This window comes from Elephas maximus, chromosome 7 (genome assembly GCF_024166365.1).
Source record: "Elephas maximus indicus isolate mEleMax1 chromosome 7, mEleMax1 primary haplotype, whole genome shotgun sequence".
NCBI classification, from domain to species: Eukaryota; Metazoa; Chordata; class Mammalia; order Proboscidea; family Elephantidae; genus Elephas; species Elephas maximus.
The window spans coordinates 47,859,226-47,871,993 of NC_064825.1; the positions used below are offsets into that span (position 1 = coordinate 47,859,226).

Sequence of the window (12,768 nt, forward strand, 5' to 3'; positions counted from 1 at the left end):
TGCTCAGACCCCTGCTTGAGGCAGGTGTGCTCACCTACTGCCAAAGCTCTCTCCCAGTGGGCAAGCAGATCTAGCCTCAAGTAGGAAGCACAGAAGGATCCTGGGCTCATACAGCCTCTAGCTGGGGCTCAGAATTAACACCCACCCTTACTCCCTCACTGTTTAGGTCACATACTTATCATTTAATTGCCTAAATCCTTTACTTGGGTCTTGGTCTATGATAGCTAACCTCCTGAACTTTAGATCTGAACTGTCTATATCTTCAACATCTATTTTTACTGTCATGCTTTGATTGATTTCTATAGTCTCATCTCCCTGACCCACAGTACATGCCTATTTCTGCTGCTATTTTTCCTGGTCTTAATCTCCGGTCTACTTGTCAGCCCCCATCCTGTCTACCTTGGACCCTCATGGTTAGCTCTATTCTAAAGTCACCCACTTGCTGAACGTCCTAAGTACAAAGAACTGGAGATAACTCAACTGTTCTGAATGACTGCTCATTAACCCAAGATTTGGTAGTGGTCTACATCATAAGGATAATTGTCCCAAGCAAACTCTATTAGATGGCAAGGAAACTTGATAGTTTCAAGGGAGAACAAGGAAAAAACGAGAAACAAAGTTACCAGTTCTCCTACTCTCTATTAGCCAAAAGCATATTTGGCCTTTTCCACTGAGAATAAAACTAACTGAACCCTCCCCAGTGGAAACTTTAAAAAGAACCGTAACAGTGAATAGTCATTATAAAGAAGCCTCGAAGTCATTATAAGGCACAGTCACAACAGCGGTTTCTAACAATGATGTTACAGAACTGATGTCTCCAGTATTACTACAATACATACACAGCAACCACAAGAAACAGTACAATGCCACCTTCCTGCGACTTTAGAGAACTGTAGCAGCTATATAACCAGTGTCATCTAAATTCTTAGCCCTCCCGGTTGGAGCCAGTAATGCAGAAACAATGAATTTTCTTACCTGAACTAGTAACCTAATTTGTTTAATAAAAGCTCAAAAGATGCAAGTGAAGGGCATTTTTTTCCATTAAAGGAGAGTAATAGTTTTAAGCTGTTAATTATCAATAATTTCTAAATAAAGCATATTTGTCAAATTGTTCCAGAGGCACAGGCTTTGGAATCAAACATATCTGTGTTCTAATACCTAGTTTACCACTTACATAATCTCAAACTTAAATGTGTATCAGAATCCCCTGGAGAGCATGTTAAAGCATAAATTGCTGGGCCCTACCCCCAGAGTTTCTGATTCAGTTGGTCTGGGTTGGGACCACAGAATTTGTTTCTCAGGTATGCTGATGCTGCTAGTATGAGGATCTCACTGAAAATCACTGTTCTTTACTCCCCTATGAGATGAGGATAACACTACCTCACAGAATGTACAGCTGTCCCTAGTAGGGTTTGGCAAGTTCTATTCAATGCTATTTTTCACCTCACCATGGACAATGCTGGAGGTCAACTGGCTACTGCCATTCATGCATTCCTTATCCCTCCGGTCCCACTAAGGTTGCATAACTAACAGTCCTTGGTGGCATACTGGTTAAGTGTTATGGCTGCTAACCAAAAGGTCAGCAGTTCGAATCCACCAGGCGCTCTTGGAAACTCTATGGGCAGTTCTACTCTTTCCTATAGGGTTGCTGTAAGTCAGAATTGACTCAATCACAACGAGTTTGGTCTTCCCAAGAGTTCCATTTCCCATTACTTTCAATCAAGAGCCCATAATTCACTTTGCTAACTCCTGCCAACATAGAGGCTAAACAACACAAATAAGCTTTTTTTTTTTTTTTATAGTAAGTATTCTCTAAGGCCTTATGGGAGCCCTGGTGGTGCCGTGGTTAAGAGATCACCTGCTAACCAAAATATTGGTAGTTCGAATCCACCAGCTGCTCCTCGGAAATCCTACGGGGCAGTTCCACTCTGTCCTATAGGGTCTCTATGAGTTGGAACCGCTCTAAGACAATAGCTTTGGGTTTTTTTGTTTTTTTTTTTTTGGTTTTAAGGCCTTACTACTCAAACTGTGCTCCAGAGACCAGAGGCACTGGAATGTCTTGTGAGTTTATTAGAAATGTGGGATCTCAGGTCTAATCCCAGGCCTACTGAATCAGAATTTTAGTTTTAACAAGATCTTCAAGTGATGCATATACTCAACAAAGCTTGAGAAACGCTGCACTAAAATATTTGGGGAATTTTTGTGGCGTTAACTATTTGTTCTCAGCAATTATGATTCCAGAATACCAGCCCCATCTTATACACATCTTCAAAAGCATTATGTAACTGAATTACTAGGATAAAATCATGAGCTGTTATTTACTCAGTATCTTAAATTACGGAAGTCTGAAAAGCCACCTGCAGATACAGAAAAGAAACAGTTTTCTTGCAGTTGGTGGCATAAGACTGCTCCTACATAAGCTATGTTCTGTATTCGAATGGCAGCAATTCTAAAAATTAATTACACTCCAAGATCAGTGAGCTTGTTATTTCATTACTTATTAAACCTCTGGGGTTGCCTCATTGACAATTTTAAACAATGCATTGCTTGGGGGAGTTAAAAACCAGTTAGGGCAGCACCAAAGAATTTCTTAAGCAGCACATCAGGTGTACTTTAAGAGGTAAAAGGCACATTTCCATATTCAAAGCTATAGTTACTTCAAACTACAGGACGAAGGAGGTTTCAACTTAAAAATACAGGACCTTTATTTTAACTGGGCCCCGGTGGCACGGTGGCACGGTGGCTAGGCGCTGGGCTGCAAACCAAAATGTCGGCAGTTCAAATCCGCAAGTGGCTCCTTGGAAACCCTGTGGGGCAGTTCTACTTTGTCCTATACGGTCACTATGAGTCAGAATTGACTCAATGGCAACGGGTTTTATTTTAACTGAAAAACATGCCACTTTCCTAGGCTGCCATAAAAAAGGCCTAGTTTGTGTGCATAAAGTCAGATTTCTTTTCCATTCAGCCACTTTACTCTTAGAAATCCACCCCCTTGTCCAGCAGTCCATCCTAAATCTCTCTCAGGGGCCTAACTCCCAGGTCCCTGCAGCGAACGCACAGAGAGAGGTCAGCTTTTTACACTGGCAGAACAACTCTGAGCCAGCACAGGAAAGGGCAAGCCCCCTGTGTGGGTACATCTGGAGCAAGCTGAGCAGAAAAAAGAAAGCAGAGCTCCTTTGTTGGTAATAGGAGCCAAGATTCATTAGGTTGAGCTTGGACTAAAAACCTTAAAAAAAAAAAAGTGCTATGTGAGCAGTTTTCATTGTTGCATCCAAGGCTCTTAATAGTCCTGTCTGGCAGCAGGAGCGCAAAAAAGCCCACATCCCACACCTGGCCAAAACCTGGGTATGGTGTTTTGAACAAAGCAGTAAGTAATTAGCCACAAAGCCTCAATGGGCTCTCACAAAGATATATTTTATGTTTTTCTTTTGGGGTATAAGGAGCAGGAAAAAATGAGCCCTGATACTTTTGTCTTAAATTTAAAAACAAAGAAATTAAACAGTAAATACATATATTACCACCAACGGACAAGCACTGTTAGAAGACGGAAGACAAAGAAAAAAAAAAAGACCACTTAAAAGTCCAGAGTTCATAGGCTCACAAGAAATTCACACTGAAAAGACAGAGTTTCCACATGCAAGGAACTCTATTCCTCAATAGCATGCTACAAGTAAAATGGCAGAGGCATTTTCAGGGGAGTGAAAGGTGAAGAAGAATGGGACAGAATGCATAACCAATGGGATGTCTTCACTAATTTTAACAACCATTCTGCCTAGAAAAAATTTATTCTTCAGAGTCAATCTTTGAGACAGAAATTTGGGCTAGAATAGGAAAATTGAGGAAAAAAACTTCTCTAAGAGAGGCAAGCTGTAGCAGGTGCCACAGGAAAGCAGAAATGACAATATGAGCTATCTAATTTTCAAGAAGTTTAAGGGCTAAATCCCCAACTCGTTCCAAACAGAAAAATACAGTACCAGGATCTCAGCATCCCATCAGGCATCGAGTGCTAGATCCATAAAGTCCTCACAGAGAAGACAGTGTGGTTCAATTGGGGAAAGGGTAAAACAGGGCTGAAGAATCTTACTGCTAAGATTAAGATGTTTAGGATGGACTCACTGACTTATTCTTTTGTTCAAAACACAGTACTCATGGCCTGAATTCTAATTCTCCCCTAGGCCTCCCTAGGAAGCACGTGCTTTTATATAACGTGGCTTACAAACAGGAATCATAAAAGAAGTGATTTAGACGAATCACACCCCTCTGAAGAACAAATGGGACAAAACACCAAAGAAGACTTGATACTTTCTTTAGAAGTCTAATTATCAATAAGGTCTTCTTTTCCACTGATTAAATAGATAAAGCCATTCTAAAAAGACAAATGCTTCCCAGCGTCTACGATAACAGTAACTTAAGTTCATACTGTTTCCAATTTGAAGGTGTTTTCAGGTATACTGCTTCACTTGAATTTTTACAACAACCTCATAAAAAAATAGATGGGCAAAATGAGTATTTTACCTCCATTCCACAGATCAGGAAACTTCTCTCAGAGGTTACATGACTTTTAGCCAAGATCTCGAAGCTTATTTTTATACTGTACAGCTTAAACAAGACCCTGGGTATTCCGACATTAGTTGCACTGTTCTCTATGTCCTTACTACTCCAAGCGTGGGCCTCAGACAAGCAGCAGCACTTGGGGGTGATTCATGTGTACATTACAGTCTGAGACACATTACTCTATAAAGCATTAGGGTGTCTCTCTATGATAATAACTCTACTTCTGGATTTGGAGCCAAAATTTTTTCTTACCTATGCAGCCTTCCTCATCCACATAGGTTTTAGATTTCAGTACGCGCTTTCGTTTTCTCTTGTTTTCTCCACTCGAGCCCTAAAAGATCAGAACATAAACGTTAAGGAGACCAATGAAGCTATATCAAAAAAAAAAAAAAAGCTTTTTAATTTATAACAATTACCTTCCAATATTCCATTTTGATAAAAAGTCGAAAGAGAAACTCTATACATTTCCTTTTTAAGGGACCAGCCCTATGACACAGACTAGTTATGCTCACTGTATGTGCAGGCTTGTTATTTCATTGTTTATGAGAAGGAAGGTAGGATGTTGAACAATGAACTGTATTCACTGAGTCAACAAACTTTTGCTGGGTGGCTCAGGCAGCATAATTAAAAAGACAAATAGGACAAGGTCATTACAGTCTAGTGGAGGAAAAAGCCAAGGAAAACTGACCACTGTGATACACTGTACTAACTGCTTTGATGTAGTACTACAGCAGGTATTATGGGAGCACACAGAGACAGCCCTGAAGCCAGACAAGGGGTTTCTACAGTATATCCCTTGCTCTAGACACTTGTGGTATATATTCTTGCTCTAGACACTTGGGAAACCCTGTTGGCATAATGGTTAAGTGCTATGGCTGCTAACCAAAAGGTCTGCCGTTCGAATCCACCAGGTGCTCCTTGGAAACTCTGTGGGGCAGTTCTACTCTGTCCTATAGGGTCACCGTGAGTTGGAATTGACTCCACAGCAGTGGGTTTGGTTTTTTGGTTTGCTAGACACTCGATACTTCAGCCTTGACACTTCAACGTTACACCCATCTAATTTAGTCTCAAGGAGCTCTGGTGGCACAGTAGATAAGTGCTTGGCTACTAACCAAAAGGTCAATGGTTTAAGCCCAGCAGCCGCTCTGCAGGAGAAAGATGTGGCAGTCTGCTTCTGAAAAGATTACACCCTTGGAAACCCTATGGGACAGTTCTACTCTGACCTATAGGGTCACTATGAATTGGAATTGACTCAACGGCAATGGGTTTGTTGTTGTGGTAACTCTTTTTAACATTTTAAGGAACTGACAAATTGTTTTCCAAAGTGGCTGTAACCATTTTATACTCCCACCAGCAACGTATGAGGATTCTAATTTCTCCATGTCCTTCGGAAAAAACCAAACCCACTGCCATCTAGTTGATTCCAACTCAATGCCCTTGCTGGCCCTCTCTGTTATCTTTTATTTTAGCCATTCTAATGGGTATGAAATGGTATCTCATTGTGGTTCTGATTTGCATCTTCTTAATGACTAATGATGTTGAGCATTTTTCATATGCTTATTGGGGTGAGTGGTGGTGGGGGCCAAAATTTAGTCTCAGACAAAAAAACCAAACCCGTTGCCATCGAGTCAATTCCAACTCATAGTGACCCTATACAACAGAGTAGAATTTCCCAAAAGGATTTCCAAGGAGCGGCTGGTAGATTCGAACTACCCACCTTTTGATTAGCAGCTGAACTCTTAACCACTGTGCCACCAGGGCTCCAATATCATTTTATCTAGTATCTCTTCAGCAAATGAGGAAATCAGCGCAAAATTTAAATGATAGCTTTACTACACTGAATTAAGGAGAATTAGTAGTCACAAAGAAGAAAAACATCAGCATCCATTTTCTCAGCTCTTCAGTCTATAATTAATAGACGTAGGCAAGATGCAGCTGAGGATCATTCAAACTCTATTTCCCCCATCTGTTGCCAACTTTTATATCCAGCCCTTTTCCAGGAGAACTTCTGAAAAGCAACAAATGTGAATGAGTTAAGTTTGTTCTACTTTATCTTTCACTCTTTGCTCTGATAAACATGCAGGACCTCTTTTTGCACAATTCCAACAGGAGTTGTGAAGCACAGCAGCCCTGATGCCAGAGGTCATGAAAATCAAAACAACCCCCCGGAACCACCTCTGCAACCCTCCTAAGACTATGCCCTATAGCTGAAATCTGTAGAGGGAATGCCCATTCTGTACAACCTATAGGAGAGCAGAATGAAACAAGAGCCATCTACTGGCATTTATGAAGTATACAACAAGTGAACTGAATTAGTATAACAGTTTTAGATCCTTGGGCAATAAAGAACACTTTGAAATTCAGGCATCCAGGTGAAGTTTTACCTTGGTGGAAGGAGGCTCTGGCTCAGTCTCTGGCACTGGTTCAGGAAGCAGAGAAGCTGGAGAAGGTGGGGATGGTGACTCAGCTTCATAAGTCCTAGGAGAGTCTGGTATGTCTGAAATAATGAAACAAGGCTTAGATAGAAGAACTACATGCACACTCTGGTACACTGCCTTCTCTCCACTGGCACTCTAAACTTCCATGTCCAGCAAAGGGCATTTTGCAAGCAGTAATTCATGTCAACCAAAGACTCTGCAGTTACACAGTTATCTTTAAAATATACACCTTATTAATTTTATACAAATAAAATCAGAGAATCAAGAATTATTAGACCTGGCATGTATCTTAGACAGCATCTTAGCTAAGCTTTATCTTACTGATAAGTCAGGGTATGAAGTTGTTTCATCAGTATCTACTGGTCACCTACCAAGTTGTCAGGTATTTCACTTACATTGTTTCATTTTATCCTCACAACAACCCTAAGAGGCAGATATTATTATTCACACATTACAGCTGAGAAAACAGAAGTTCTGAGAAGTTAATTAACTTGCCAAGGTCACGGAGCTTGTACCTGAGGCCGGAGGTTTTAAACCCAAGTTGGTCTGATACCCCAGTCTTACTATTCCAACGCTATTACGTTGCCTTGTCATTCAGTAAATTTTTTTAGACATTTTTTCTCAAGATCAACTAAATGGAGATAATCAACAGATTATACCAAATGTTTTATGCTACTGCCTCCGTTAATGTTTTCTGAAGACTATATGCAATCACCTGAGATGTTTCTTAGACTGAAAGTTTCCAGCTAATGTTAAGAGCAGAAGTTTTGGAGGGAAGAAGATTACATTTGAAATCGTGATCACAATTAAAACTCTAACAGCTAAGATCTATATAATATTTTATATAGAAATTTTTCTACTGATTGCCCCACTGATGAGGCTTGTTCTGCTACACTGAAATTTGCAAAGAACACTATTAGGGAAGAAATACTGCTCTGTAAGTAGTAGTACCTGAGAAGAGGGCAGCATCAGATGGATTGCCATCATTTCTGAATATAGGCAGTCCCGGGTCACCAATGTCCGTACAACCCATAGTTATGAACCAATTCCCATAAAGCCTGTTACATTAAAAATTCGAGGTACATATAATGATTCTTAATAACAAATGGGTGCTACTTTGTAATGTGGATCCAAACATTATTATTATTACTGTATCATTATGTTAAAGATGTTTTTAGTGTATCTGGAAGTGCTTCTTTAATGTTTTTTATACATAGAAAGATATATTATAAACTAAGACAAACATCTGACTAACTGACGAACTGTACCTAACTGTTTCGACTTATGTACAAATTCGACTTAAGACAGACTTAGGAATGGGTCTCGTTTGTAATCCGGAGACTGCCTGTAGTTTCAGAAACAGCGGTCTTAACATAAGGCCCATAAGAGGTGAAGTGAAAATCCTCAGCTGACCTATTACTTAATCACCACAGTGAAACTGCTGGTCAGGGAACTGAGTAGCTGCTTAGCCTCACCTGCTCCCCGAAACTCCTGGCTGTATTCAAATTCTTACCACAAATCTTGGATCTGAAATTCTCCCAACTGATTAGGTCAGTGTTAAAAATTATGACAGTGGAGGGTTCAAGGCCAAATGACCTAAAGAGGTGAAGCAGAACAAAAGCCAGAACAAAACAATAAATTATACACTTCAAGTATGAAATGGGCCTCAAAATTTTATAAGCTCTGGGAAACAAAAGACAAACATGAAAGGAAAGTGGTGCAGTTATTAACCCAGTACTGGAGGGCTAGAACATGATGGAAACTCAAGCAAGAGAAAAGTCAAACTTCAGAACCAAGCATCTATTTTTCAGAGGGTATAGCTGTTAAGAAAGCTGTGCCGTGAGGGTAGATATATTGCATGGTAGGAGGAAAGTTTATGCAGTGGGGAAGACAAAGAAAAGGAATTCTGAGTACTCACAGTAATAAATTTAGGAGTTCTTATTTTACTTCCAGTTCTGTAACTTCATGATCTACCCAAGGAAAACACCTAATCCTAGCGGCACCGTCTAAGACCCCTCTCACTGTACTTTATGCAACTGTTTATCTAGATTCCTCCTCCAGGCGCTAAGCTCCATGGAGGCAGAGATACCACTATTTCCCTGACACTGAAAACACTGTAACAATAAATCACTTTTTTAATAAAGGAAAACAATCACTTTCCAAGCTAAATTTAGAATGAGGGCTTTCAGGTCACGAAGGACTGGGCATATACATCCTTCTCTCCTCCACACCCCTCTCTCTTCCACACTCCCCCCCAACAAAAGAAGCGTGATGATAATAAGGGCATGTCAAAACCTAACCTGTTGCAGTTGAGTCGATTTCAACTCACAGCAACCCTACAGGACGGAGCAGAACTGCCCCATAGGGTTTCCAAGGAGCTGGTGGATTCAAACTGCCAACCTTTTGCTTGGCAGCCAAGCACTTTACCACTCCACCACCAGAACTCCAATAAAGGCATAAAATATTATTCCCTATAAGAGAAAAGAGAACAGAAGAGGAGCCATGAGTCCATAATGAACAAGAAATTTCAACAAATTTCCAGAAGATGGACGGCAGAAGGGAAAAAGTTCACAAGAAGCATCATTTAGGTAAGTTGGATAATAACAGTAGTTGAGGAAATGTCTATTTCATCTGATTTTAAAAACTGTGCGCATGTGTCACAGAATTGCAAATGTAAAAAATTGCTGAAATGGCAAATGTTGTTAACAACACATATTTACCACAATTTAAAAAAATGTGTGTTTACTTTGTTTAACATTTAAAATAAAATATTTTAAGAAAGGACAGGGGAAACTAAAATTTACTGGACTTTACAAACACTAATCATTCATTCTTATAAAAATTCTACAAAATCACTATTACTATTATTTGTTATATATCACTGAGGTTCAAAGAGATTAAAAAATACCCGCCCACATTCATACTCTAGAATCTAGGTCTATCTCCCTTAAGTCTTTATCATCAAGTCAAGCATTCTGCCTCAATACATTTTTAGCGACAAAAGCATAGGGAATGTTTGATGCATTGGTATATTCTAAATATATCTGTCGCCAATCTACAACTCCTCAGGTGAAAGAGACTCAAGTAGTGAAACATCACTTATCCTAGGACAGCAGTCTTTGTAGGGGCAGAATAAGAACTGAGGTAAAACTAATTTCAGGGATACAGCAATACAACCACTTGTTTGTCAGAGAGTTTTCTGGCAGACATGGGTAATTAAATTCCTGGAAATCATTCATAGCTTCTTAGGACTCAGTTTTTTTAAACTATCTATCTTTACCTTAAAAGATGTACATTTGCTTAACGTTCTCCGTAAGCAACTTGCAAGGGCTGAAAATATTAGCAAAGGCTTAAACATATTGGTTAAAACTGTATTTCTTCTTAGCAATACAGATAATACTCAATGTTATTTCTTTCTGAGTCTGGCCTTTTTTTTAATTCACAAAGAAAGTTCATTGAACTGTTAAAGGTACTTATGACTCTGCCAGGTTAAAGGAGAAAGGATATTCCCTGGGGAGAGAATGAGGGATATGAAGGAAATTTCCTGAAAGTACTTCCAAGTGTACCTTGCAGAACACTTCAACAGGAAAAGTGGGGTGAATAATAAGAAAACCTAGTATGTGTCAAGCACTACTCTAACACTTTCGACACATTATGTTAGATAATGTTCATAAAAAGCCTACATGGTTTGTGATAACATCCCATTCTAGAGATGAGGAAACTGAGCATTATAGTTAAGTAATTTGCCTAAGGAAACCCTGGTGGTGTAGTGGTTAAGTGCTACGGCTGCTAACCAAAGGGTCAGCAGTTTGAATCTGCCAGGTGCTCCTTGGAAACTCTATGAGGTAGTTCTACCCTGTCCCATAGGGTCGCTATGAGTCGGAATCGACTCGACGGCATTGGGTTTGGTTTTGGTTTGAATCTGCCTAAAGTCACATAGTAAGTGGTAGATATAAGATTTAAATGCAGGTCATCTACCTCCAAAGTCCTTGCCATTTCCTCTACTCTTGCTGCTCATCTGCTAACTTCTAGTTTAAGAGAGCATTATCGAATTAGTATCACATATTCAGTGTTAGAGAAATAAAACAATAACAGGTTAATAACTGGGTGGGGCTTAAAATAAAATTCCACTGGCCTTGAGATAAAAAAGAAATTTAGGCATAAAATGGCAGAGGTTTATGTATTTAGCCAGATGCCAAAATGTATCTTTGCCAGAGAAAAAATCTGAAAGCCTCTGCTCTACATCATGTTATTATAGGTAGGTTGTCTACCTCGATCACATTTCTTCTCACTACTTTCCAAACTAAATAACCCCACTGATATTTCTAATCACCCACAGGTATTATTTTTGCAGCTCAAGCTTTTCACCACTGGTTCTCAAAGAAGGCTTTTCGGGATAGAGTCAACTGACCTATTAGTTCAACCCCGGTGTCTTTCTCATACCCTTTTTCTATACATTTTCCTTTACACAATTCCACCTGACTTAGAACTGACTCCTTCACTAAAACTAAAGTATCTGATGTCTTCAAACACTTTTTCAGAATCATCGCCAAGTTCTTTTCCTGCCTAGATATATGGCAGACTGTCCCCATCAGCATATATTCCTAAATATACTTCCTAGTTACTTTCTTACACGTCTGCATGGAGTTGCCTCTACTCCCTCAGCTCTTAACTGGTCAGAATGGTCCCTGATGATTTTAGCCAACCTTATTTGGCCAAATTACACTATCTGTAGCATTAGTATAAAAGTCTTTTAAATAACTGAGTACATAATTTACATTAAGGGAATTTTTTTCAATTGAAATGTCTTATGATCCCCTGATTTTAAAAATACACTCCAAGATTATAACCTACTAATTTTAGTCTTTAATGCAACCCTAGGCTATATTTGCAAGAAAGAAAATTAAAAAAAAAAAAAAACGCAACCCTAGGCTATATTTGCAAGAAAGAAAATAGTCCCACTGTAATCAGAACTTGTCACCTCACACCTGGAATATTTTGTGTACACCTGGGTACCAGGCATCAAGAAAGATATTCATTCATTCATTCAGCAGTTGTTTATTCAGCAGCTGAGAAGTATCTGGTACTCTTCTAGATGTCAGGAAAATAGCATTTACAAAAAAAAAAAAAAATTCCTGCTTATGGATCTTACATTCTAGTGGGGAAGACAGATGACAAACTAGATAAATAAGCATCTACACACTCGGAAATCTTCCTTTCAGTGGCCTTGGTCAAAGCATTCTGATAAATGGTATGAAATGAGTATACGGCAACTGTCCCTCTGGGATGCTCACAGTGCCCTATCCCTACCCATTCCAAAGAACCATTAAAATTCATACTTCTGAAGGGCACTGGGCCTTTTATAGCAATGAGGCTGTAAGCATGACTAGTGGGATCTAAATCCTTGGAGGAGTCAAAGATGGCACCTCTATCATAGACAGATTTGACTTCCTTGTACTATTTCTTAGCTCTGTTCTTTTTCATTACTGTCAGCTGTATACATAATTTGTTTTTTCAGTCACTTATTCAGTTGAGCTAATGCGTTTTTATGGTTGTTCCCATTTTTAGTTCTCACAGCAGTTTTCTGGTAAAAATTTAACAAGTTTAATTTTGTCCTTCAACAGCAGAGCAGGCCCCTTTTCTGCATCCATTATTCTTTTTTAATCCCTTATCATCAGTTTGTTTACATTTGTCTATATACCTTTATGTGAAGCCTGGTGGCACGGTGCTTAAGAGCTTGGCTGCTAATCAAAAGGCTGGCAGTTTGAATCCACCA

At 39.4% G+C, this 12,768-nt stretch overlaps 1 protein-coding gene across 6 annotated transcripts in view; it reads right to left on the reverse strand.

Annotated features, from left to right (window-relative positions):
* POLD3 (DNA polymerase delta 3, accessory subunit) overlaps positions 1 to 12,768 on the reverse strand; it is a 109,174-nt gene that overhangs the window by 61,473 nt on the left and 34,933 nt on the right. For all 6 annotated transcript variants that reach the window (XR_007518178.1, XR_007518177.1, XR_007518176.1 and 3 more), the window contains exons 10-11: positions 6,939 to 7,051; positions 4,807 to 4,885 (exon numbers count right to left, since the gene is read on the reverse strand). Coding sequence is in view for 1 of the 6 variants with exons in the window: in XM_049889812.1 (XP_049745769.1) it covers positions 4,807 to 4,885; positions 6,939 to 7,051 (192 nt within the window). In the remaining 5 variants the exon portion in view is untranslated. The remainder of the gene's footprint in view (positions 1 to 4,806; positions 4,886 to 6,938; positions 7,052 to 12,768) is intronic.